General features: G+C 41.4%; 1 protein-coding gene across 3 annotated transcripts in view; it reads right to left on the bottom strand.

Moving 5' to 3' along the window:
• ZZEF1 (zinc finger ZZ-type and EF-hand domain containing 1) overlaps positions 1 to 26,453 on the bottom strand; it is a 114,574-nt gene that overhangs the window by 53,916 nt on the left and 34,205 nt on the right. For all 3 annotated transcript variants that reach the window (XM_069482120.1, XM_069482119.1, XM_069482121.1), the window contains exons 9-24: positions 25,176 to 25,274; positions 21,423 to 21,514; positions 20,891 to 21,039; positions 16,049 to 16,160; positions 14,778 to 14,993; positions 13,567 to 13,667; positions 12,940 to 13,109; positions 12,223 to 12,356; positions 9,674 to 9,744; positions 8,594 to 8,708; positions 4,903 to 5,062; positions 3,797 to 3,918; positions 3,566 to 3,688; positions 2,546 to 2,712; positions 2,379 to 2,460; positions 961 to 1,162 (exon numbers count right to left, since the gene is read on the bottom strand). In XM_069482120.1, coding sequence (XP_069338221.1) covers positions 961 to 1,162; positions 2,379 to 2,460; positions 2,546 to 2,712; positions 3,566 to 3,688; positions 3,797 to 3,918; positions 4,903 to 5,062; positions 8,594 to 8,708; positions 9,674 to 9,744; positions 12,223 to 12,356; positions 12,940 to 13,109; positions 13,567 to 13,667; positions 14,778 to 14,993; positions 16,049 to 16,160; positions 20,891 to 21,039; positions 21,423 to 21,514; positions 25,176 to 25,274 — 2,115 coding nt within the window. The remainder of the gene's footprint in view (positions 1 to 960; positions 1,163 to 2,378; positions 2,461 to 2,545; positions 2,713 to 3,565; positions 3,689 to 3,796; positions 3,919 to 4,902; positions 5,063 to 8,593; positions 8,709 to 9,673; positions 9,745 to 12,222; positions 12,357 to 12,939; positions 13,110 to 13,566; positions 13,668 to 14,777; positions 14,994 to 16,048; positions 16,161 to 20,890; positions 21,040 to 21,422; positions 21,515 to 25,175; positions 25,275 to 26,453) is intronic.

The raw sequence follows: 26,453 nt of genomic DNA, 5'->3' as shown, positions 1-26,453 counted from the left end.
AAAGACATTATATGGACAACTAAAAAAATCTATATAGAAAAAATTAGCCGGGCATAGTGGCGCATGCCTGTAGTCCCAGCTACTCGGGAGGCTGAGGCAGTAGGATCGCTTAAGCCCAGGAGTCTGAGGTTGCTGTGAGCTAAGCTGACGCCACGGCACTCACTCTAGCCTGGGCAACAAAGTGAGACTCTGTCTCAACAAAAAAAAAAAAAAAAAAAAAAAAAAAAAAAAAAAAAGAATATTTAATTATGGAAAACATTCACAATTTGTAAATATTAATTTTGTAAAATATAATCATTAAATATCCATCATATATATATTTAAAATAAGCATAGAAAAAAAGACTAGGTGGAAATAAATAAAAATGTTAATAATATTTATTCTATTTTCCTTTGGTTTTTCTCCATTATGTAACTTTTCTATGATATTTTACTTTTACAATGAGAAAAACTCAAGAAATGATATAGAAATAAAATACATTAGAAAGTTTTATTCTATAATTCTTGTTCCTTAGAAGAATTTAGTAACTAAATCGAACAGATCACTTCAAGATGAAATCCATATTCACATCTCTACATACACTTACATAAATATTCACATATTTAAAAGATACACAATTAACTTACTCTATACTTCTGCCTTCTGGTTGGATTATACCTAACTCGACTTACAAAAAACTGATTATGCTACTAAAAAACAGCTCCCTCTCCCTCCTTTTCCTCCACAGACAGAGGAAATCCACAGCATCCTTTGTGATGTGCTCCAAAGCGGAGTCAAGAAGCTTCATGACAATGGTGTCAAGTAGACATTTTATCTAGTTTGGTTTAAGGGAAACTGAAAGGGAGTATTATCAACACCTTGCTCTGCCATTACATGGAGACGGCCTACAAGAGAGAGAGCGTGCACCTCGCCCTTCAACATGGTTGGGAGAAGAAGGAAGGAACAGGGCTGTGGACTTACGACGCGCGGACTTGAGAGCCATGCACTGGGAGGCGAGGCGTCCCATCAGCCGGGAGACAAGGAGTTGTAAATCCAATCCCCAAGACACGGCAACGTCAGGCAGGCCATAGGCAGTGACAGTGAATTTGTAGCCCCACTCGTTGTTACTGCTGTCAGAGTGAAAGAGGAACTGCAGCCGAGGACCAGCTTTAAAGGTCACTTTCTAGAGACAGAAGTCATGTGGTCAAACAGGTTGGAGGAGGCAGCGTTTTAGCAATAAGCAAGCTCTTCAAAAGTCTCAACATCCAAATTTAAAATGGGGCGGGGGGACCGGAACTAAGAAAAAACAAATAAAGAAAAAAAAAAAAAGAAAAAAAAAAAAGGATAAAACTGGTCTCAATTTCCACAAGTCCAAAACTACTAGAGGAGAAAAGTACGAAGGGGTAACTGAAACAGAAAATTCATAACTGTACCTCATGAAGAAGCAGGATTGGCAAAAAACTGCTACTCAGCTTTCTAAACCTTGGATGAGCATCTGCCCACTACCCGCTCAGCCAGTGGTCATACCTGCTCATTCCTTTCCTCCCAACCTAGACTACTGACAGCAGAGAGAAGGTCAACAGTCTGAGGCAGCACTTAACCTCCAGCCCGGGAGATGAAGCAGATCTAACTGTGAGGTGGCCTCCTGGCTTTTACCACCATGGTCTGAGCCATCCTCCTGACTCCATTAGCCCTTTCTTGCTAAGGATGAAAGCTCCCCATTTACTCTGGACAACGTTGATACAAACTAGTGGTTGGAAAACTTTTCCTATAAAGAACCAGATAGGGCCAGGCAGGCGAGGTGGCTCACACCTGTAATCCTGGCACTCTGGGAAGCCGAGGTGAGAGGATCGCTTGAAGTCAGGAGTTTGAAACCAGCCTGAGTGAGACCAAGACTCTGTCTCTTCAAAAAATTGAAAAAATTAGCCAGGCATGGTGGCATGCACCTATAGTTCCAGCTACTCGGGAGATTGAGGCACAGAATCATTTGAGCCCTGGAGTGTGAGGCTGCAGTGAGCCATGATGGTGCCACTGCACTCTGGCCCGGGTGACAGACTCTGTCTCCAAAAAAAAAAAAAAGAAAAAGAACCAGATAGTAAATATTTTCAAATTTTTGGGCCATGTAGTCTCTGTTGTGTCTACTCAACTCTGCCACTGAGTGCCACAGCGGCTATAAATAATATTTAAACAAATAATAATCATGCCTGTACGTTCCAAAAAATTTTTATACAAAACAGGTGACAGGTTGTAGTTTGAACTCTGATATAAGCCCTTCTTTTGACAAAAGTATTACATAAATGCTTCCCTTCAAGGACCATACCGCCATTGCTCCCTGAGGCTGACAGAAGGAGAAGACTTGGTGCACAAGTATTTCATCTCTTTCCGGGAATACCACTCACCTTAGGCCACTTATCAGTGCCAACTTTTGTGTCATAGCGTGTTTTCCCACCTCTAGCATCGGTAAATTCCAGATAGTCATACCTGCGAAGGCATAACCTCTATTACTTTCCTTCTTTCATTTTTGTTCCATTATTGCTTGGGGAAAAAAAGAACATGGGAGGCTCACCTTTTTTCAGTTTCACACCTCTCATCAAATTCCACCTCAAAATAGGTTGCCCCTGGGCTAACAAAGACAGATACCTCATGGCAATTATTTTCATAGTTGTGAGTAGATTCCTTAGTCCATGTGTGTAATACCACAGGCTGCTCCTGTTGCCAGGTCTCAACATCCACCTATGCAAACAAATGAGTTGGGGGAGAAAAGGTTCTCATCACTCAACACCCAGCCATATGCAGGAGACTGTTTCTCTCTCGGTGCTCCAGGCCGATGGGCTTTGACAGCCCTAAACAAACCGTCACCTGAGGTTCCCATCTCTGCCAACAGACCACATGCATCCACCATTCAGCAGAGTAGACATGTGCTTTTATTACACAGTAGGAACTTTGTAACCAGCTTTTAACTATAACAGTGCTATTTTTTTTTTTTTTTTTTTTACAAATCATTACTAACATGAATTTCCAGTGGAAAAATCACTGAGTTAGGAGTTTGAAGACCTCACATTGCGACTTGGGTCCCTGGAAAATCTGAGCCCATTCTTCCTTCTTTTTTTTTTTTTTTTGAGTTTTTACTTTTTTACCTATGAAATATATATGCCCTTTCTACTGCCAAAGGATTATTGTAAAACTCAAACAAGATAATAAAAAAACTTTGTGTACTACAAAATTAAGTAAGAGAAAATTCTTTGAAATACCAAACCTCCTAATTTGCCTTTCAACATACATTTTCTTCTCTGGACTTCAATCTGGTTATTCACTTACATGGTTTTTTATATAACTTCGTAAGATAATAAAGGATGAGATTAATCTATATATGGCTTCTTTTCTGCATCTCCTCCTTATGCTGACCATGCCAGATCAATGTGGACTAGCATTTATCCTTGTTGGCAAAGCCTCTGATAAAATAACGGGGGTCTTCTAGAGGCGATTTATTTGTGTAGCTCTGCAGGCGGTGGTGTGCTTCAGCAAGCATGGTCACACCGCTCGTAAGAGAGGATACAAAGCAGGCTCAAGTGCCAACTCGAGTTACCTTATTCAGCCCTCCTTCGGGGTCGCTGCAGAGCTTCTTTAGCAGTTCTGTTAAGGCACTAAACTCTCTCAAGAGTGTGCAGTGTGAAATGTCTAAAGTGCAGAAGTCCAGCAGGAAGATGACCTAAAGGAAGATGGACAGGAAGTTTAGCGTCCACCCGAGACTCTGCCTGGGCGTGCGTATCCCCAGTCCCCTCCCCGCTCATTACAAATAGCTGCCATTTTTTCTTACCAGTTGACGAGCTGCCATTGAAAACACTGAATTACACAATCTTTCTACAATGGTTTTGCCACTATACTGCGACAGAAGGGATTCCAAAATCACTCTCATGCTTGCCAGAAACTGTCCCACATCTACCAAAACATAAAGAAAATATGAATATTTTATATGGTAGAAACATTACTTGCTTAGTTATCACCCAGGGCAAAGGTGAGCAGAGCCAGAGAAGCTGTGGAGGGGATTCCACAAGACTGTAAAGACCATGAAACCATAAAGCACCATCCAAACACATTCCTCTGGCTGGGAGAAACAGTGCAAATTTCAGGAAAGGCTGCTTTTAAAGTGAGTGATGTTTTGTCTTTGCTACTTTTAGATGATGGGGAGATATCACTTTTACAGGTGAAGTAACATGACTCATCGACCCAGTTGTCAGCCTCTCCTTTTCCTTTGTTTACAATGGGCCCATGCATCAAGTGTGCCAACCCGAGAGGCCAACCTCTACGTGGCAGGACCCAATACTGGAAGCATTTTTGTCACAGCTTCTGAGACCGAGTTTGATGGAACTGAATTTTCCACATAAAATTTCTCAGAATCTGCTGGGTTTCACATAATTTTCTGTGATTTATAGAACATGAATCTGAATCACAGCAGTGCTCATATACCTTAGATTTTAAAAGTTCAAGACTTCCATTTTTAGATGTCTTTTTTTTTTATTTCAGCATATTATGGGGGTACAAAAGTTTAGGTTACGTATATTGCCCTTCCCCCTGCCCAGATGTCTTGATTAAAACAGGGATGATAGGCTCTCACTCCTGAAAAGTGAAAACATTATCTAAGAGTGCTGTATGAATGCAGAGGCAATGTTTAGGCTGTGAAATGATATAATTGTACAATAAACATACTTAGACATACTACCATGTTAAAACAGGAAACCTTGGGCAAAAAGACATGCTATATAATTCCATTTTAAGAAGACAAAAACAAATCAAAGATCTGAATTGTAATAAAGAAAAGAAAGCCATATGCACACCCGATGCATGAGTTACTACAGAAGAGAATACACACAGCGTCAAACCCAAACACCTATCTGTCTTCATGGATTTTACATTGAAACTCACATTTTTCAATAAGGTCCACGGCAAGATCTTTGGCTGAAGAATCCGTGCTCTTCAGTTGCAGGTAGCACCAGGAGAGCAGGCTGCCTTGGACGGACCAGAACAGCGAGAACAGCACAGAGCCAGCCTCCCCTTGGGCCCCACTGAGCATCAACAGCTCACACTACAAGGGAGGAGACATACAGAAAGTGTTCACTGGAAGGCCATTCACAGAACATAGCCAAGGGCATTCTCTAAGGGATCAGCTGTCACCAGCAAAAAAATACTATGGATACGGGAACAGTCATGAAAGAGCGTTCAACCCAGAAGTGACCAAGAAAGACGGTATTATGAAAACTCCTCTCTTGTCCTCCAGCTTTTCAGAAGCTTTACAAATGGTTTTCACTTCACAGGACATCTCCTTCTGCCACCCTGGGAACCTTACCCAACTGGTATCTCTTCTTTCACCTCTTCAAATCTCCTCTTTCTGGCTCCTTCCCCTGAACCTTCAATCAAATCTCTCCCACCTTAAAAAAATAATTCTTCCTCCCTCTGTGGCTCTCTAACCATCATCTTTGTTCTCAGGAGTCTCTTTGAAGAGTCACCTGACCTCTAGAGATAAACTCTTGCATGTAAGAACCACACTAGGTATGTTCATAATATAACACTAAACTAGAACCAACCCAACTATCCCTTCAAAATAAAATGGATAAATTGTGCAATGTTCGTACAGGGAATATTTTGCACCAGTAAAAATAAACTGCAGCACATACATCACCATGAATGAATCTCAAAACACTGCCAAGTGAAAAAAAAAAAAGTCACAGAAGATTGTATACCGTATGATTCCAGGATGTTTGTTTGACCTTCCATTAAAGGTCAAAGCCAGGCAAAACAGACATGCTGTGTAGGGATAACTAGAAAGAATAAACAAAGGAATGATGACTACAAACTTCAGAGTGGTGGCGATGTCCGGCGAGGAAGGAGGAGGGTGTGCCATAACAGGGCATGTGGTGTTGCGGGACTGGACTTCAAAGATATTGCTGACGTCTAGTCCTTACAACAGACAGTTGTTTCTTCAAGCTGTCCGTCCACGCATACTCTTTGTATGTATATCTCATTTAAAAAGTTGTCCACATCTGGTCTGGTTTTGCTTTTCTCCCCATTCCCATTATATTGCTTCTGTTGACACCACTCCTCAAAGCCATTTACCTCCTAGAGGGCAAAGTCTCTCCACTTGACCTCAGACCACTCTGCTAACCACTGTCCCTCTGAAAACCCTCTCCTTCCTCAGCTTCTGTCTCCCCTGAATTTCTTCCTGCCACTCTGGCTGCCCCTCTGTAGATATCTCTCAAGATGCCCCTGCATGGTGATGTGTTGCCATCTACGGTCATGGCTTCAACTATCACCCATTTGTCACTGATCGCAAAATCTCCAACACTGACTTATCTCCTGAGTGTGCGACCAGACCTCATCACCTGAAATCCTACCAGAACCATGAATTCAGCACGTTCAAAGTTTCTCAATTATCATTCTCCTGTTCAAATATCTGCTCCTCCCCATCTTGTCACTGGCCTTCTGCACATGTTTCTGCCTCCACCTGGAATGCCTCCTTCCTCTTCTTTGCTTGGTTAAACCCTATTCACGGTCTCCAATGAAGCTCCAGCACCACCTTCTCCAGAAAGCCTTTCCCCAGCTCCACTGCCCCCTCCACCGGACCGCGGTAGGTATGCTCTTCTGTACCCCACAGGACCCTGTGCTCACTTCTTTGACAGCCCTTGCTGCATTGTTTGCACTGATAAACATCCTGATTATATGTTTGCTCTTCAAGACTTTATCACTGTATGTCCTGTGCCTAGCACAGGGCCTCAAACACTGCAGGCGTTCAGTGGATATTTGTTGAATTAACAGAGTTATGAGAACATTTTCAGACTAGGCACATTTTAGGCCACCTTTAAATTTTTGTCCTGCTCTAACCCCACCTCTTTAGTATAACCATAAATGTTTTCACTGAAAGATAAGTCAGAGAAATATGTAAATGGCTGCAGTGATCTCTGGCAAGGAGGTTCCATGACATCTCTAACTTCCTTTGTATCACAGGTAAATAACAGGGAAGAAAGGACACACATTTGATCTCTAAATGATAAACAATTATGGGAAATTCTCTTGGACCAATGCTATCTCATTACACATCTTACAGTAAGTCTGACCTAGTGGAAAGAGGACAAGACTCGGAGCCGACTGGCTCAGGTTTCAGTCCTGGCTCTAGCACCCACCAACTCCTCACACAGGAGGCAGAATTAACACCTATGAAAACCAGTTGAGAACACTGAAGTTTTCTGCTCAGTGGCACTGATGATGTGACGATAGCAGAAAGATTGGTGAGGGCAAGAGCTCAGTTAAGGCTTCAGAGGTCTGAGAACAAGAAAGGGAAAGTGGGAAATGGCAGAAATAAAGACAGAGATAAGAATGAGCCGTGGCTAAATGGGGCAGAGAGCAAACATTGATGAGCAGTAGACTGGAGTGAGATCTTTAAGAAAGACTCAGGGATGGGCAGAAGAGTCTGGAAATAAGCCAGAAAGCAAGAGAAAGTGACAGCAGAAAATAGAGCATTGATCAAAAATAAAGTTAAGTCTTATAAAGTCAATGCTACCTTAAAAAATAGAGGCATCTTGGAGCAATCCCAACCCTGGATTTAAATTAACACTAGTCTAAACAGTGGTCCGCCTCAGTGTGACCCTGGCTAACGATAACCCAGTCACACTACTAGCTCTCTAACGTCGCTATAGGTGAATTGGGGGAATAATTACTGACTGGCCGTTCACTCCATGCAGCTGGGAATGAATGAAATCATGGCTTTAACAGCAACTTGAAATCAGTAAAGCACTAGCAAAAATGTAAGAGATTTAAAGACCCTAAGTTCAGCCACAAGACAAGATATCTTAAAGTCCACATACCATTAGTTATCTCAAGGGTGTGGTTTGGATTGTCCTACGATAAAATCTCCTCTAACTCTCTGGTTCCCATATTTAATCCAAAGAGGTGGATCTTGGTCCCCTAGTACAGAGGTGCTGTTGCTTCAGAATCTCTTGAGGTGCTTGGTAAAAAGGCAGATTTTCAAGTCCTGTCCCCAGAGATTCTAAAGCAACAGCTTGGGGTGGGACCTAGAAATCCAAATTTCTGTCAAACATGCCAGGTGACTCTGATCCAGCTGGAGCATGAACTACATTTTGAGAAACAAAATACTTCATGTTTAAAAAAAAAAAACAAAAAAAATCCCCACAAAATTTAAAAAATACCATTAGCACAGGAAAAAGACTATATTTTCAGATTTGATTAGTTTGTGAAATGGCTAAGAAATCTTCTTTAAAAAAAAGTCGAGGTTGTTTTCCACAAAATTCACACACTAACACATCACTACGTGCGGGGCTCACTGACTGACACTGCAAGGAGACTTGGTACGAATCCATTCCTCTTTCTTCACAGGAAGCCTTAGCGAGCACCTGTGTTTTATTCCTTGCTAACTACCAAGAACTGGGAAGAGTTCCCTCACTCATTCGCAGGGGCCAGCTGGGACACCTTTGTGTTCACCTGTAATGATCAAGTGATGGAGGACGTTCATACTGTAAGTGAGGCTGAAAGGGAAATCACAAGTGACTGCTGTATCATGTGCTCCTAAAAGCATGAAGACAACAGGGAGGCAGCCATCAGATACCTCTCGAGCAGCAACAGAGAGGAGAGTGTTCATGACGGCCAGGACTTCGCTGATGTTCATGTCGGCCAGGTCGTTTTTCTCAGGTAAAAGGAGAAGGCCGCCTGGATCCTTATCACTGAAAGGACACAAACTAGTCATGACACCTGTCTTCAGGAAAGGGATTTTCATGCTTTCTATCTTAAAAGGTTCCAAAAAGGAATCCAGAAAGATTTCAGTGTCAGTCCTATAGGATGGGAGGAGTTTGGGTCAGGAAGACAGGCCATGGTCCCAACTGAGACCATGTCACTGTTTGTCCACATGTCCTTCCACAGGCACAGACTCAAATCCTCCAGCTCTTAGAAGAAATCCTGGGGTATAAATTGGATGAATGAATCACACTGGACACCAATATGAAATACTCCTAATCTCATGACTGTTAATTTGATAATCCAGGCTAAACATTCCCTGTGTCTTCAAATGTTCTTCACATGACAGCCCCAGGCTTTTTGATCGTCATTGCTTCTCAATTCTGAACGCATTTTATACAGACAGACTCCTGAGTCTGGTATCCACACCAGGTCAAGTCTGACTTGCAGGCAGTTGCTTGGGCTATCAGTTCCCTCCCTCCTTCAAGAGTTTATACCTCCAGTGATGCAGCCTACAGGCCCATTAGCTTCTTTGGTAGTCAAAACACATAACAATCTCCAAGTTCTTCCCTCCCAGAAAATTTCCTTCTACAAACTACCATTCGTGCTTCTGCAGTTCGTTTTAATGTGGCTGGGTTTGTAGACTTGAGTATAGGACCCCAAACTCATTTGGCTTTCCCTTAGAAACTGAATTGTTCAAAGAGATTCTCAATGAGTTCAACTCTAAATTGTCTTATAATGACTGGGACTTGGGTTAGCTGTCAACAAGATTATTATTTTACCACTGTTTTGGTCACTCCTGTGCCTAGTGATGACTAACTACAGAAACGTAGCTTTCTAGCTGAGCAGAGGAAAGTACTACTCCAAAAACACACAAAAGGAAGGGACACCTAAAGAAAACAACTTCGCAAAGATCTGAAGTATTTGACAAGTGAAAGGAATATAATAAACTTACCTAAAATATGTGCACAGTGAACGGAACGTGAGCTGCAGGGACTGCTTGTGCTCCTGCTCGGTGACATTTTTCTAAAAAACCAGAAACATTCAGAAAATCTACTCCATGATGTTCCAGAGACGTATTAGAGCAGGGTGAAATACCACCACCCACTGTTCCCAAGTATGAGGAAAGCCAAGGTCAGCAGACCACCTCCTAGTGCCCAACTAAAACCTGGTCTAGTGCTATGAGGGGGCAGAACCAACCATCTCAACAGAAGACGGCAGGTGTACTTCATTTACTGCCAAGTTAACATCTTCAAGCTTTCCTGCTTAGGCAAATGACCTCCAAAAGATGTATGCTTTTCATCCCTGCGCATGCCATCCCCAGAGCAAAAGGCAGGGTCAGAGTACATTTCTGGTGAACCTTCTGTTTTTGAACAAAGGGGATCAAAGCTTTCCCTTGATCCTGTAGGTTTACAGTCTATGGTGACAGTTACAGGAATCACATCTCGATGGAGAAAGACTACTTAGCACTGTAAAAGGCTGGCAGTCCTGCTCAACTCATCAGCATGAGAAGGGAAAATAACTCTTGTCACTGATGTCAGGAGGGATGGTAAAAAGAAGAGTGACTGGGATGCTCTGCTTATGGACAGCAATGTCATTCAAGAAGTCATAAGCCCTCTATTTTCCTGTGTGGGACACATGCTCAGCTACCTGGCAAATGCTTGCAGCAAACAAGTAGGACAGAGCCCCACCCATAGTCCAGTGCATCAGGTCACCTGATGCTGTCAAAGGTTTTGTAACTCACAATGTGAGAAGTGATTCCCCAAGCTGACATGCAAATTTTATATACAGCTGGAATACAAAGATCCTTCCTCCTCTCTGAAACCTTCCTCAATCATTCAGCCTCAACATAATTCTCCTCTAAATGCTTGTTGCAGGTGAAATCATTTTTTCCTTGTGCCGCGTGTCTGTAGCCCTTTGCCATCAGGGACCACATTTTATGCTTCTTTTGTTCTCTCCTTTATTTCTGTAGACCTTTATGCATCCCACTGAGCACTTCTAATGTGTGTTTGTTAACTGGTTGTTGCATATAGAAATGCCTTTTTAAAATGTCATCTAGTTTTCTTTGTCAAATTCTTTTTAGTAATTCTATTTATTGCTTGTCTACGCAGCCAATAAAAATATCTGAAATCATATCATCTGCAGATAATTGTTATTTGTTTTATTCTTTTCAACTGTTATTTTTAAAATTTCTCTTCCTTGTCCTATAGCACTGGCTAGGCCCTCAAATACAGTATCGAAGAGAAGCAGTGACAGTGAGCATCCTTGTCTTGTTCCCGATTTTGAAAGGAATGCTTCTAGTGACCCACCATCAAATACGTTTATTGTAGGTTTGGGGTACATGCCCTCCACCAGATTAAGGGAGTTTCCTTCCATTTTGAGCTTGCTAATGGTTTTGTTGTTTTAAGTACTATCAGAATTTAATCTTATTAAAAATTTTTCTGCATTTAGCGATATAATTTTTTTTCCTCTCTGATTTCAAATGCTAATCCATCATTGCAGTTCCAGGATAAATCCAACTTGATTATAATTTTGTTTATATATTGTTGGACTAGTTAACATTTCATTAGGATTTTTCTAACTATGTTCATAAGCAAGATCAGCCTATAATTTTGCTTCCTTGTACACTCTTAACTAATTTATTACCTTAATTTACTTAGGTTTCTCTATGTTTTACTTTCGTTGTAACACAAGAACCTCTAAAGTTCCCTTAACTAAATGTTTTGGGTGTGGCCCAGAAAGAGAAGTTTTTGTTTTGTTTCAAATTATCATTAATTTTTTTTCATGTATCATGCTCATTTTCATATAGAAATCCTTCTTTCAGAATGAGAAACGTGGATCTTTGTACAGAATATTCCATTTGGTAACATAATGCTTATAAATACCAAAAGCATTTTCACCCTCAGTACTAATGTCTGAGTAACATGGAGAAGAGGTCTAGGGGGGTGAAAAGAACCAGCTGAGGATTAAAATTTGGTTGTCTTTCCTTTACAGATACATACTGAAACATTTACCAATAAAATACATCAGGGATTTACTTTGAAATAATGCTTGGCATGGGGGAAGGAGGGATGAGCAGGTGAGGTATATTATAGATGAAACCAGATTAGCCTGGGTTTATAACTGTTGAAGCTAGGTAAAGGGTACATTTGGGGGGTGGGGAGATTCACTGTACTATTTAGTCTACTTTTGCATTCATTTTAAGTTTTCCTATAATAAAAAGCTCTAATGTTAAAAAGAAAATTTAATTGTAGGCAAGTCATAAAGATGAAGGAGGCTACACTGTCACTTTGTTATGAAACACTGATTGGGATTATCTGTCATCCCCACCTTGAGTACACTGCCATGTCCTTAGATATTCGTGTCCCACACAAAGCTCTGCATATAGTAGTAACAAACATTCAGGAAATTGAAACTGACAGTATATTCCTAGAAAACAAAGACTAATAAATTTCATCCTCATAGTCCTCAGAAATGGAATCCAGACTTTCGGTGAATACTTGCCATCATAGTGAAGAGATGGTTTCGCCGGGTCTGTCGATCAGGAAAGAAGATGGCAGCCCCATTGAGAAGGGTATTCCTGACTTCTTGCTTTAGTATCTCCATGGGCACAGAGTCTCCATCCACCCTATCTACCACTGATAAAAATGAACAATCGAATCAGCTTTAACAGAGTCCATCTATTCACTTACAACACATATCTGCTATAACTAGCCTATAAACTCACTACTCTCCACTTTGTAGGCAGTGTAAGTAAATTATTGTTGGCTTACATTTAACTAGAACAAACACTGTTTAAATACCAGTTTTTATTGCATTACTTCCCTATTCTTTTGAGACACAATTTGGCAAAGACTTAAAAATAACTTCAGATGGTCACGTGTGTTTCGTCATTAATTTATCACTGCAGTCTCTCTCCCTCAATCTATTGGCCTCATCCCAGTGTCTTAGCTGACATTAAGGCTCAATAGTATGACAGTAATTATTCTCAATATAACACAGTAGTATATCTGAAACCAGGAAGAAATGAAGTCAGTTGATGATGAAACAAATCCTGAATGCAAGCTAGGAATGCAAAAGAGCATCAAAAGAAACACTCATTGCCCACAGCGGCAATCCTTTTCTGGCTTGCACGATCACAGGACCCCTCTTCTCCACAGCAAGAGGCCCTGTGGGCTACCAGCAGAAGGTCGCATTAAAGGAAAAAACCCAAATCCCTACCATCGCATAAGTGTGTGTAGAGCTCCTTGGCAGCCTCTGCTCCTTTGGGGCTCTGGGTTGGAGCCTTTTCCTCCTCTGAAGCAGCCAGTGCATCTCCCTGCAGCACCGAGAAGCAGCTCTGGAGGAGCTGCAGAAGCAGGGTTTGGGCACAGACGCATTCTTCCCTTGGGCTACAGAAAGACAAATATCAGCCAGCAAAAGGACAGGTTGCTTTTACCCTCCAAAGCCAGACAGCTGTCTACACAGGACCTTCCTCAAGGCACCCGGCTCCTTGAAAAGATGCCAACTGAGAGGAAGAAGAGTGGAACAGAAAGAATATTGTACTAGGAGCCTGAAAACACAGTTCCCATCTAACTCTGTCCATTGTGGGGAAGAAAACTCAATTCTGGTCCTATTTCCTCATCTGTAAAATGAGGAGGTACTATAATACTTGAGCTGCTTATCACTAAATTGAGTATTTTACAGAAATTAAGTATTTCATAGAAATGTGAGGTATTATTTTGAATAATAACCAAATATTTCAAATCAGCATATATACTAGTAGGAAGTAAAAAATTTAGAATAGCAAAACTCAGTGTTTTCAGTTTTGTTTATATGATTATCACCTTATAACAAATTCTGACCTACTTTTGCTTTAATTTACTGTAAAAATTCCAGAAGATCTGCAAATCAAGACCCGCGAAGTCCAGAAAAGATTTATATTTTAGGCCACTTTCCTTCTGCTGCACCTAAAAGTTATAAAGACCAGAAAAAATAAAATTAAAAAATGCATTTAGAGAAATAATGTAATGGCTCATTTACCTCTTATTATTAAGGGACAGGGTGGCTCTACATGGGTGAAATTCCATATTACTAATGCTTACTCTTAACTCCTATAATAAAAAGTTTATCAACATCTATTTTTGGCTTGAAATTTCCTAAAATATGTGTGCATGCATATATGTACATATGTACATAAACATATATATACAGGTAACTCCCCCCACCCACACACACACACATCCATGAAGGCTCCTGACTTCACAACAGTACTGGGGACATAAGTCAGTCTCTATTGGATGGTGATGACTGTCCAGGACTGTACTGCAGTAATGTTTGACCCCTCCCCACACCTGGGCTGGAAGGTGCCAATTCTACTGTAAATGCTCCTGCTACTCCTAGACATCTCCCTCTAATCTGCTCTTTGCTGTTGTGATAGGAGGGCTTAAATAACGAAGACCAAGCAAGCTGTGTGTAAACTGAGTCACCAGTCTCTGAATGTGCCCTGAAGCAGAATAAAAGTCAAGAGAGGAAACTGTTCCAGACCACACTGAGAGGGCTCCACTGGCCTCCTGAGGCTATGGGGAAGGCTGTAAGAATCTTCCTTTGAGTGAGTCATCACTATGTTTTATTAGTGATTGTAAAAGTCAGTATCAAAAACAAAGATGATTTTAAATCCTGACATTATTTTAATACTTTTAGTAAATAACTAGAATTCATAGACTTCAGGAATAATTCTCCTGGGACTTACAGAAGATATAAATCCCATGAACTTGCTTTGTTTGTTTCCTCCCAGCAACCATGGCCAGGGATCTTTAGGATGTGTCTGGAGGTCTATTCCAGGAAGCCTCACATCATGGCCATAAGCCATTTAATCCTTCACTGACTGATGCCATAAATGCCCAACACCTCACTGTCCTCAGCCTTTTAAGGTCCTCACAGCAGCATGATGCCTGCCATATTCATCCACACTACATGGCTTCAGCAGGGCCAGGTTTCATCAGCTGGCATACATTTCCCTTAACACTGTCATTCACTTTTCCTAAAGAAATGTGGTCTAACAACTGAGGAGACCCTACCAGGTCATGGGCGAGCTGCTGGATGAACTGAAGGGTCCTGAGAAGCAGCGTGGCCCCACAGACACGCTCCTCTGCATCCTTTCTGCAGTGGACACAGATGGTGCTCTGCTCTGCCTCTGCTCTTGCAGGCCGGAGGTAGCCACTGATGCTCAAGCCTTGCACTCCCAAGCGCTCTGCTGACTCCTGACGGGTGCAGAGGAACTTCACCATCAAATACTAGGAAGGACAAGAGAAGGATTCAGAATCCCTAAATAGTGATAAAACGGAGAAAAAGGCCTTTCTGGGAAGATCTTCCTATGATTTTAATAATTTATTAGGTACCATTATGCTTAGCACTGGAGACACAAAATGTAAGTCCAGTATCTATGACAAAAAGAAGAAAAAGACAATACAAGTGCTGCATAAAGTCAGGTTTGGTAACAATCACAATAAGGGAAATGGCATCATTACTCCCTCATCAATACAAAAACGGGATAAGAGAGGTAAATTTCCTCTGTGGCAGTCATTTTGAAACACAAATCAGATACATGATGAAAACAGTCAATGCTCTCAGGAATCATCTCAAAGCCCCTGAGTGATTATGCAGCCTATGTGCTGGAACCTGGGAAAACAGTCTGGTCTACTCGAAGCTAAGGCCATTTCAAAGTCAAACTTCTACACAAACTGTCTGCTTCTTACAGCGAAATCTCCTTTGTTGAGGGCCTTTCAGAATACACTATTTGACTGCTTAAATATTTACTGAGCACCTACTATGTATATGCCCTAAAGATAGTTCTTAATTCTGTTATTTAAGCCAAAGTCTAAGATTTACATTTGAGGTTTAGAAAAAAATTAAGTAGCCAGATAATCACTGCTTCTTTCATCGCTACAGAAACACAACTCGCTTGCACTTATGCCTGTGTGCTCACTGTTCTCTCGGCCTGAGACACCCTCTCCACACATCTTAGCCTGGTTAAAAGATGATGACTTAATCAACCTCCAACACTTGGCATCACGCCACCTTTCCTTGGATGCCTTCCCTAGTGAATTCCAGGATGGGTTAGCTATTTTTCTCTGGGCTCCGACAGCTCCTGTATCTCCCTTGATCACAGCCCACATCAGTGTCTACACATCTGTCTCTCCCACAGACTATGAACTTCTTGAAGGCCGATGCACCTCTAGGGTTCCAGTGTTGGCACAGGGCTGGTACACAACTGCCATTCAGTAAATGTGTACAGAATAGAAGGAGGGGAGTGGGCGAACACACGAGGTCACAACTCACTAATGCTTACTTTGGCAACTCTGCACTGTTGCAACTTGACATCTGCTTCATCCCACTCTTCTTCCAGCTCAAACCAGCCAATAGGATCATCCTCTCCAAGGTCATCAGGCGAGCAACCAATCCTGTAAATACAAGGGTAATCACAAAACATTTTCCTATTTCTAAACTTCTCAAGAGTCCAATAAAAAAGGCATCATCTCAGTGGCATTTAACTTGTATTTATAGCCTATTAACAATCGAGAGCTGGCACCTGGTATCCCTCTGAACATATGAGGGAGTTAGTGGTGTTTTCCTCTCCATTTCTCAGCCTCCTCATCTGTGAATTAGGAACTATATCAGCCCCAAATATAATCTGGGAACTAAGGAGAAAGTTTGCTTCTCTAGATAATTGCCTCAATTGAAGAATGAGAGATGAAGTCAGGCATCTTAGATGCGATACTCAGGAGCGAAGTACCATGCAACAGGTGGTGTGTGCTTCTGTAAGGTAACAAAGGAGATAGGCAGGATGCTGTGGCTCACACCTGTAATCCTAGCACTTTGGGAGGCTGAGAGTGGGAGGATTGCTTGAGGTCAGAAATTCAAGACCAGCCTGAGCAAGAGTGAGACCCTGTCTCTACTAAAAATAGAAAAATCAGCCAGGCATGGTATTGCACACCTGTAGTCCCAGCTACTCAGGAGGCTGAGGCAGGAGGATCACTTGAGCCCAGAAGTTTGAGGTTGCAGTGAACTATGATGATGCCACTGCACTCTAGCCTGGGCAACAGAGCAAGACTCTGTTTAAAAAACAAAACAAACAAACAAACAAACAAACAAAAAAAAAACCAGAAAGAAAGAAAAGGAAGAAAAAGAAAAGAAACAAAGGAGAGGCATGTTCCATTTTCTTTCCCTAGGTCTGGCTAATATGTATACGACCAACCTGAGGCTTTGGCCTCTTGCAACAAATGAAGAGTAAAAGCCTGGGAGCTTTCAGACCCTGGAGCTCCAAAAAACAAAAACCCCAGCCTTCATAGTCCTCAGTATTCTTTTCTGTTTCTTAAGAAGTCCTCCTGGAAAAGCACTCCAGCCTTGAGACTGAGGAAACACAACTGTATGCCACTTTCTTTTAAAAACTTGTTACTTAAATGCTACTTCCTTTCCAGGAATTAAATAACTGAGAAGGAGAAAAAGGGTAGTCTTCTCAAATAACATTCTTAAAACTGTACACTATTTAGTCTGTGATACAGCTACCAAGTTAGCAACACACGAGTATTCTGTATGGATAAGATAAACACGGCTGGGTGTGGTGGCTCACGCCTGTAATCCTAGCACTCTGGGAGGCCGAGGCGGGAGGATCGCTCAAGGTCAGGAGTTCGAGACCAGCCTGAGCAAGAGCGAGACCCTGTCTCTACTAAAAATAGAAAGAAATTATATGGATAGCTAAAAAAAAATATATATATATATAGAAAAATTAGCCGGGCATGGTGGCGCATGCCTGTAGTCCCAGCTACTCGGGAGGCTGAGGCAGAAGGATTGCTTAAGCCCAGGAGTTTGAGGCTGCTGTGAGCTTGACGCCACGGTACTCTAGCCTGGGCAACAGAGCGAGACTCTGTCTCAAATAAAAAAAAAAAAAAGAAAAAATAGTGTATGTTGGAGGACTTTTTTTAATCTATTCTTGAGGAGTTGTTGAGGAAATCTTTGAGATACAGACAGCTGACCATGTGTCAGAGAACAGAAAGCAACAACCTTATTCACCAGACTCCGCTACATAGTAGGCAGGATGGGGAAAGGAGAGTTGAATACTAGTTTTCTTAAGTATGCATAGTACCAAACAGCTGACCTGGAGCGTGCTGACTGCCCTATGCCTGAACACAGGCATGTGACAAAAAAAGAAAAGGCAAGAAGATAGATGCATGTACATTAATGTTTTGATTTCCAAACTGGAGAGGGACTGACAATATGTAGGTCAACTAAATCAGGATTTAAGATTAGTTCAGGCTGGAACAAAGAGCTAAAATCATTAAGGGAGTAATGAATAGGCCTGTTTTTAGGTTAAAAAAAAAAATCATCCTGCATAAGATGTGAAGGACCTTGTGTAATAGCAGGTTTAAGGGAAAAGATCTATTTTAATATGTCCCAAGAGTAGAACATGGCTGCCTAAAATCAAGTGTCATCTCTGGCTATTATTAAAAAAGAAAAGCAGCCTTTAAAAAGGCATATATCGGGCCAGGTGCAGCAGCTCACACCTATAATGCTAGCACTTTGGGAGGCCAAGGTGAGAGGATTACTTGAGGCCAGGACTTCGAGACCAGCCTGGGCAACATAGTAACACTGTCTTTACAACAAAATAGAAAAAAAGTTAGCCAAGCATGGTGGCATGTGCCTATAGTCCCAGCTACTTGGGAGACTGAGATGGGAGGATTGCTTGAGCCCAGTACTTCAAGGTGACAGTGAGCTATGATTACACCACTGTACTCTAGCATGGGTGACAGAGCAAGACTCCTAGCCTCTTAAAAGAAAAAAAAGAAAGAAATGAAAAGAAAAAGGCATATATGGGCCAGGCACAGTGTCTCATGCCTACAATCCCAGCACTTTGGGAGGCCAAAATGGGAGGATTACTTGAGGCAAGGAGTTTGAGACCATATGAGGCAACATAACAAGACCCCATCTCTATAAAAAATTTTTTTAAAAAATAAAATAAAAAGACATATGTGTAATGGAAGGGAGATTTTAGGAGAGACATTTGTTCCAATTCATTTAGAGGGCTAAAATGAAGACCACACAGTAGAAATTACAAATGTAGATTTCAAGTGAACATATTCTAATTACTGAAGCGCTTTCATATGCAGTGAGTTTTCCATTGTCAAGAGTATTCTAGAGAGGCGGAATGACCATTTGTCAAGGATGCTGCCAAAGGAATTCTAGCAGCATCAGAGTCACCTGGGAGACTGTCAGAAATAAAAGTCCTGGCCCCACCCGGAACTACTGAATCAGAATCTGCATTTTCACACGGTGATTCACATGCATATTAAAGCTTAAGTGGTGCTGTCCTGGATGACATTTACAGGCTTCCATAACTTCAGCACTCCATTCCCTGCCATCTGCAGGAGCATAAACGGCAGGTCTTGGGTTCAGCTCCACGAGTTGTAACTCCCTAGCAGCAATAAGGGAGGCAACGCCACCAGTGACTTCTGTGGCTACATACAATAGATCCACTTCTAGACTTTGCCTTACTAACTTCTGACACCTGACACTGCTGCCCATTCCCTACTTCTTTAAACATCATTTTCCCTTGGCTTCATGAGGACACAGCCCTGGTTTTTTCCATTGCCCCTTAAGTGCTGATGCCTCTCATCATATTGATCTAAGTTCTGTTCTCTTCCCAGTGCACACACTCTTCCAGAATGATCTCTCCTATTTCCACATTTTAAATTATCATTTAAATATCTGTCATATCTGCACCTTCAGCACAGACTTGTCTTCCAGGCTCCTGATCTGTTCATCCACCTGGTACTGGACATTCCAAAGGCTTCCTAGAACTTCAAATTCAACAGGACCAAAACTGAGTTCATCATCTTCCCCATAAACCTGTTTTTCCCTGGGCTATTTTCTATCCCAGGGAAAGGCACTACCGGTTTCCCCACCTGCCCAAGCCAAAGCCACTCACTGCTGCCCAAGCTTGTTCCGTCTCCTGCTCTACATTCAGTCAGTCCCCAGAGCCTGTTGCCTCTGCCTGCTACTTAGAAGGTAGTCAGTCCACACCTCTCCATCACTGCTGCTGCTGCTCTAGTCAAGATCGCTAACCCTCTGGCTTCCTAGGTGACAGTGACAACCTCCTCCCATCCCACCTGCCTCTAGCCTTGCTCTCCTCTAATCCATGCTACACATGGCATGATCCAGAGTAGTACTTCTAAAACACGCATTTGATCTCCTTGCTCACCTTGAAACTCCTCAACAACATACTCCACCCCACTCCCTGCTCCCCATTCCCCCACACGATGCTTAAGGGTAGTCTCGACCCTGAGACAGAGGCAAAAAGACCCTTAATGATCTGGCCCTTGCCCAGCTCTCCAGCTTCATTTCTCACCACTCACTACCTCACAGTACACCTCGGCAACACGGGACTTGTCAGTTCCTTGGATGTGCCGTACTTCACTTCTGGACCCTCGTACCTGCCTCCTCAGTGCTTGGACACTTTCTTCCATTTCTTCAAATGGTTAGTCAACTCTAACTTACCCTTCATAAACAACATAACAGGCACAGAGGAAAGAAGAAAGAAAGAAAAAAAAAAAAACCCAACATAACAACACTTGCTCCAGGACGTCTTCCCTGATCAGGTGAGATGATCTGCCGTGTGCTCCCACAGCGCCCTCTCTCCTACATAGCATTCATAACGCTGTGGCCACTGCAGGTTTTATCGTCTGTCTTCTGAGCTAAACAGTAAGCTCTATAAAGCAGGGATATGCCAATTGCCTCATTACAGTATCTTCAGTGCCTAGCATCGGGCCTGGCACATAGTAGGTGCTTAATAAATATTTTTGATAAAAGCAGGAATGGTAGCAGGGGGGTTGGGGCAGGGATAAATTTCCCAGTGGCTGGGTAGGACTGCAGACCTGGGGTTGCCCACAATTCAGGCATGTAATATAACGTATCATTACCCAGCCATTTTGAAGATGTGCATCCCTGGTCACAGAGGGGACCAAGTAACAGGTTATGAATAAATTAACACACACATCTTCAATATGCTGCTAGAAAGCAATGAATGTTTATGGCCACTTAGTGGCACCTTTTCTATAAAGACAAGGAAGCACAATTCATCAAGAAGAGAATGGATATATTCTTATTAACTACAAAGATTTTTTGTTCTGCTCCTTACCTGCTTTTTACAAATTGCCTGAACTCTTGAAGCTTCCATTTGTCATATTTTTCAAACCTTTTGAAGTGTTCTTCTGCATGAAATTTATCAGAAGATGAATTATAGGCAAATACCAACCCACACTGGGCACCAATGCCACCACGTCGAACCTACAAACAGAAATCAGGACAAAGTATGTCAAAGGGGCCTAAGTTCTGTGGTTATTTTGTTTCCAAAAAATATGGTTATATTCAAATAGCATAAAGCAAAATCAAACCAATGAAACAATATTTCAAGTAAATTAAGTCTTGGAAAAGTAAGGGGCTTCCCAAGAAATGTTCCTTAACTTTCTCAATCCTTGTATTTATACCACAGACTTAATAATTCACATATCTTTGTGTCCCTGCCTTCTGCTACAGGCCTAACAAAGAGTAAATAACCATTAAATGTTCAATGAAAAACCAATGACAGGGACCTCTGAATACAATATTATTACTATTTTTTTTTAAAAAAGGGTAGTAACATTGCTTAAAGAAGGTAGGTTGAGAATTACCATAATTCTGATCTGTGTAACTTGGAAGGCAGATTCAGTTCCTGTAGAAAAAATAGTACTTGCTCTGGTTTTTCCAGTCTCTGTAAGAAAACCTGAGAAAAGGAAAAACTAAAGTTAGGATGACTGACTCATTTTTGTAACCCTATAAAATAATCTTATAGAACTATAAGCTATAATCTTATAGAACTAAGATAAACAAAAACAAACCATACCCTTTGAGGCAGGGGGCAACTGATCTATCAGGTACCTTCATGAAAATCAGAAAAATGTGCCCTTTGGACAGATGCAACTGCACTGATAAACCCCTAGGTAAGCAGCACACTGGCCAGGGCACATTCTCTCACCCTTCTCGGCAGTCCTGCCTGAGGTAACAATAAGGAAATGAATGTTTATAAACATTGTGACTTTAATTCGAAGAGACAAAAGACAGGACAATCGATCACCTTCCTGAGCCATGTCTAACCATGACTGATGGTCGACTAGGCTGATAAAGACAAACAGGCTTAGAGGTTGAGAAAGGGAATAGCGAGTTTCTAGAATACTCTATCAAGAAAAATTATGAAAGACTTTCAAATGGACAAAATAAAAACTGGGTTGTCTCCACCTTTTATTGCCTATAAACTATTTTAGAATCCTGTAAGTTGTAGAATACTGGTAGTAATGCACACGATTCTTGGCCATTCTGTGGAAATGTAGCTGATTATTCCTTATGGATACTGACAAATATTTTATCTACTTGTAAATTAATTTCAGCATTCCTATTGGTCTACGTGTATTTTATGAATTCTCCTTTGAACTGTTTACTCTTACTGGGTCCCTTGTTAATTAATGAATGAGTGAAACAAAAATCTGATGTGTTCATTTATATTTGAATGAGAGATGTGATTTACTTTTCTTGTTGTTAATTATCCTTTAACAACTCACAAAAAGGTATTCCGCTAGACCCAAGGTGTCTTTCTCTTTTGAATTTCTTTTTTTTTTTTTTTTTCTTTTGAATTTCTGTAAATGATGTAACTCATGCATATGCTCAAGCCAGCATTAAATTACTATTTTTTTCTGGGACTCTGAATTGTTCTTAACCACTATGTCTATCAAAATGAAAAGACTAGAACCAATTTCATGGTTTCCATTTCATTACTATTGAGTTCAATAAAACAAAAATTTATGAAGTTGAATTTTCATAAGACAATATACAAAACTTGTTACCAAAACTAAGAAAATTAAATACAAAGGAACTTTTACTAATTTATAGACAGAAGCTATTGTATGATCTAGTTCTATTCTACATAGTAATTGTGTATACAATTTTAAGGATGCCTCTATTTAAAGGAGTCTATTGTAAAGGCTGAAATACTGCCTAGAAGTTAAATGATAAATCAGCAATTTTAATTAGTCTCAAAGCAGCTGACACAATAATTTAAGTCAAAAGAATCAGACAATCAATCTATCTATTTAGAGACAGCGTCCTGGCTCTGTCACTTAGGCTGGAGTGCAGTGGTACAACCTCTAACTCCTGGGCTCAAGCGATCCTCCTACCTCAGCCTCCTGAGTAGTTGGGACTACAGGGGTGCACCAACACACCCAGTTAATTTTTTTTTTTTTTTTTTTTGGTAGAGACAGAGTATCACTATGTTGCCCATGCCAGTCTAGAACTCCTGGCCTCAAGCAGTCCTCCCACCTTGGCCTTCCAAAGTGCTAGGATTACAGGCATGAGCCACTGTGCCTGGCCCAGACTCTTTTTTTGAGACTCTTTTTAAATAACATTGTCATCAAATATATTTACTGTTTTTCAAAAATGCAAAACAAAAAAATCTTAAAAAATAAATAAAACTTTTGAGCTTCCTTTTCTTGGTAAGAAACCAGCTTGCATATTTAATTGTGATATTGTAAATCTACAACTCTTTTGATACCTGGCCCCTAACTTGCCAAATTTATTCTCTTAAAATGACAGGGGAAAAAAACCAATCAAGGATTTAAAGGATTTAATAAATCTACCACTTTAGATTTATCGGCAGCACCCAGTATTCCTTTAAAATGCCCGATCAAGTAACAGTGGCTACCAGGAATGTTGGCCCTCCAGAGTGTCTGCATTCGAGTTCTCCGGGCATTATGTGGGCGCTTGTCCCCCTGGCACCTCCCTGCAGTTGGAGAACTTGACGTGTACCCATGAAAAGAGCTTTTACCCTGTCATGGGAAGAAAAAAGATCACCCTCAAGGTCCAACAGTTCTGTGAGTTCTTTCCTCCTGTCTGTCTCTTCAGGCTCACTGTTTGTAACGGAGCAAGAGAGATCAACACCTAACCTGAGTTCCAAGAAATGGACAGTGACAGCTGTGAAAGGAGTGACCAGAAGGAACTGAATGTTCCTCCCCACACTCACATTCTACCTCTGTGCTTCTCAGAACCACAACAAAAATAACAAATCCACAAACTAAAGCTAGATTTTAAAAATACAGTCATCTAAGTGGAGTGGAAGGCAGGAAGGAGAGCTGGGCAGGCAAAAAATACAGAGAGTAACAAAGTCTTCAAATGAGACCAGCACAGGACTGACATGCTCCTAATAGCTACAGAAAAGCCTGTGGTGCTTTTAGACACACAACGGTGTTAAAAATCCACATCCTGGTGTCAGAAAGATTCTGCCTTATAAGCTCCAGAGACAAAAATTCCAAGTCTTCAGAAAGTGAAGGACAAATACAGAGGGCCCCTGGCAGAGTGGTCTTGGCTTTCCTGGGTAGGGGAAGGAAAACAGAGCCGAGAGCTGCCACCACTTCCTCCCAAGCCCACCCACTCTGGATGGCAGGTGACTCAGCAGCCTGTTGTGACCTTCAGTGTGGCAGGAGATGGATGCAATGAAGGAAACTTCTCTGCAAAGGCTGAGTTGCCCAGGGAAGGCTGTAGGAAAACCATCCTGTTCAAGAGTCTACTGCATCAGAGGACCACCAAGGAGAGGAGGTGCAACTGGGAAAAGCAGGTTTCCCCAGGGGTCTTTCCTTCATTGGTGCTAAGAATGAATACAGGAAACTGGATAGATAAGAGGCGACTGCTGAGAATGTACGAGGACGGTGCTGCTGTGAGGAAAGCCCAGGGGAAACCAAATCCTAAGCAAAAGGGCCAACCGCTTTCTATGTTTGATAACTGCTGGAACATTTCACCTCCTTTAGTGATCAGCAAGATTCAGAGCAGGATACTGAGTAGAAAAGGGACACATGCAGGACACTAACCAGGTGGCCAGTAAGATGGACGAGGAAGACATTCACAAACCCCCCTGGATGAGGAAAAGAGCCCACAGCAAAGCAGAAGGGCACATCAGCACTAGGGCATGAGTGAGGCTTCCTCCCAGACACTTCAAATGCGAGATCAGCTATCTTGGGAGAAATATCCGTCTTCTTAAATTATGTTTTCAGCAGTGAGGTGCTACTGATCCACTGAGTTTCTTAATACTTGAAGATGGCACAAGAGAAAGACATTCTAAACTTAAAAACCAATAAAAACAGTCACTTTTTATATTCCAAGAGGAGAAGTCCTTGCTTTTCAAAACTGTAAAGGGCCTTCACGATCTCAAATACGTGTAAGTTGTTACAGGTCATTGACAGCTAGAAAGATTACAACTAAACCACACAAATTGTTCGGGAACCACTGCCAACTGAAAAACGACCTCAGTGAAGACTGCACACCCTGGAAATTTCAAAGGCCACAGTGTGATTTCACGCAGCTGTCTACTGAGCACACTAGAAACGGATGGACCCACCACGCACCGTCTCTTGTCCATGGTTCCACAAGGAGGTTTTCAGGTCCTGACTTATCTTCTTTCCCTTTGACATCACATGCCTGAAGAGTCAACTGGAGAGGTTTACCTGATCAGAGAAAAAGAGAGAGTGAGCCTTAAGCTAGTGCTATGAAAAAAATGGAAACGAGTATACCTGTTAGTGGAAATGGAGTACCTGTGGCCACCCAGACCACTGACTAATGTACCCATTTAACACACTGACTGCCATACTGGAAAAAAAATTGTTCCCTGGGGCCATGGTGTTTCATTAAAACAAAATGATCCTTTCTAATTTGTTATTTTTTATTGTTTTCTGTGTGCGAGTTATATGCAATGCAATCCACATTTTTAGAATTAAAATGTCAATGTTAATTATAACAATAAGAACAACAACAAGTATGATTTTCATGAACCAACTGCAGGGTTTTGCTTCACAAGGCCTTGGGCTCAAAACTAGCTTGAGTTAAATACAACTCACATGGCAGTAGATGTGTTAAAAGCTAAAAAAGAACAGTAATATTAGACAAACGTTAACATCATCCCTCTGTGCTTTCCTGAAAGAGACAGAGGAGAGCTTATGTCCCTGAGTGATTCCAGGGAGAGGTCTCTAGAACAATCACTGTTTGGAAACAAAGCACATTATAAGATATAGATTAATACCACAGATTTAACATGTTTCAGAGGGGGATTCCTAAGATACTGTTGTGGAGCCAATACTTAACTTTATTGCATTGCATTTAAATACATAAATAATGTTTTAGGTCTTGTTTCTTTAAAACATCTCCAGAATAATTTTCAAAGTTTCAAGAATTATAAAGATACACTTTTGCTGTGATGATCTGAAAACTTTTTCCTTTTGTTTTAATAATAAAATGAATGCCCATTAGTCTATGACATAACTCAGAACTAGAACATTACTAGTAATGTACATTCCCCCTATGCATTCCTCCCCTGCCCAAACAACCACTAACTTGAATCACAAACTTTTCTGAAGAACACTTCAGCTTCCAGGCACTATCTACCCCTCCCATCTGGGTCTCTCACCCCTCCAAAAAAAGACCTTTCCAAATTTGGGGGGGGAAACTGGATTTACAAGACATCAAATGTCTGACTTTAAAAATTAAACATAAAATAAGTTGCTAAGTCATATTAAAACAAAGATACAAATAGCAAGGCAGAAATATCACAGCAATGCCTCTATCCTGAAGCAGATGGATGTAATACTGTACGTAGTGGACAGAAACTACTAGAGGTCAGGATGGCCAGT

The sequence above is a fragment of the Eulemur rufifrons genome, chromosome 9, assembly GCF_041146395.1.
Source record: "Eulemur rufifrons isolate Redbay chromosome 9, OSU_ERuf_1, whole genome shotgun sequence".
Lineage (NCBI taxonomy): Eukaryota > Metazoa > Chordata > Mammalia > Primates > Lemuridae > Eulemur > Eulemur rufifrons.
This window is presented reverse-complemented; position numbering and strand designations above follow the sequence as displayed.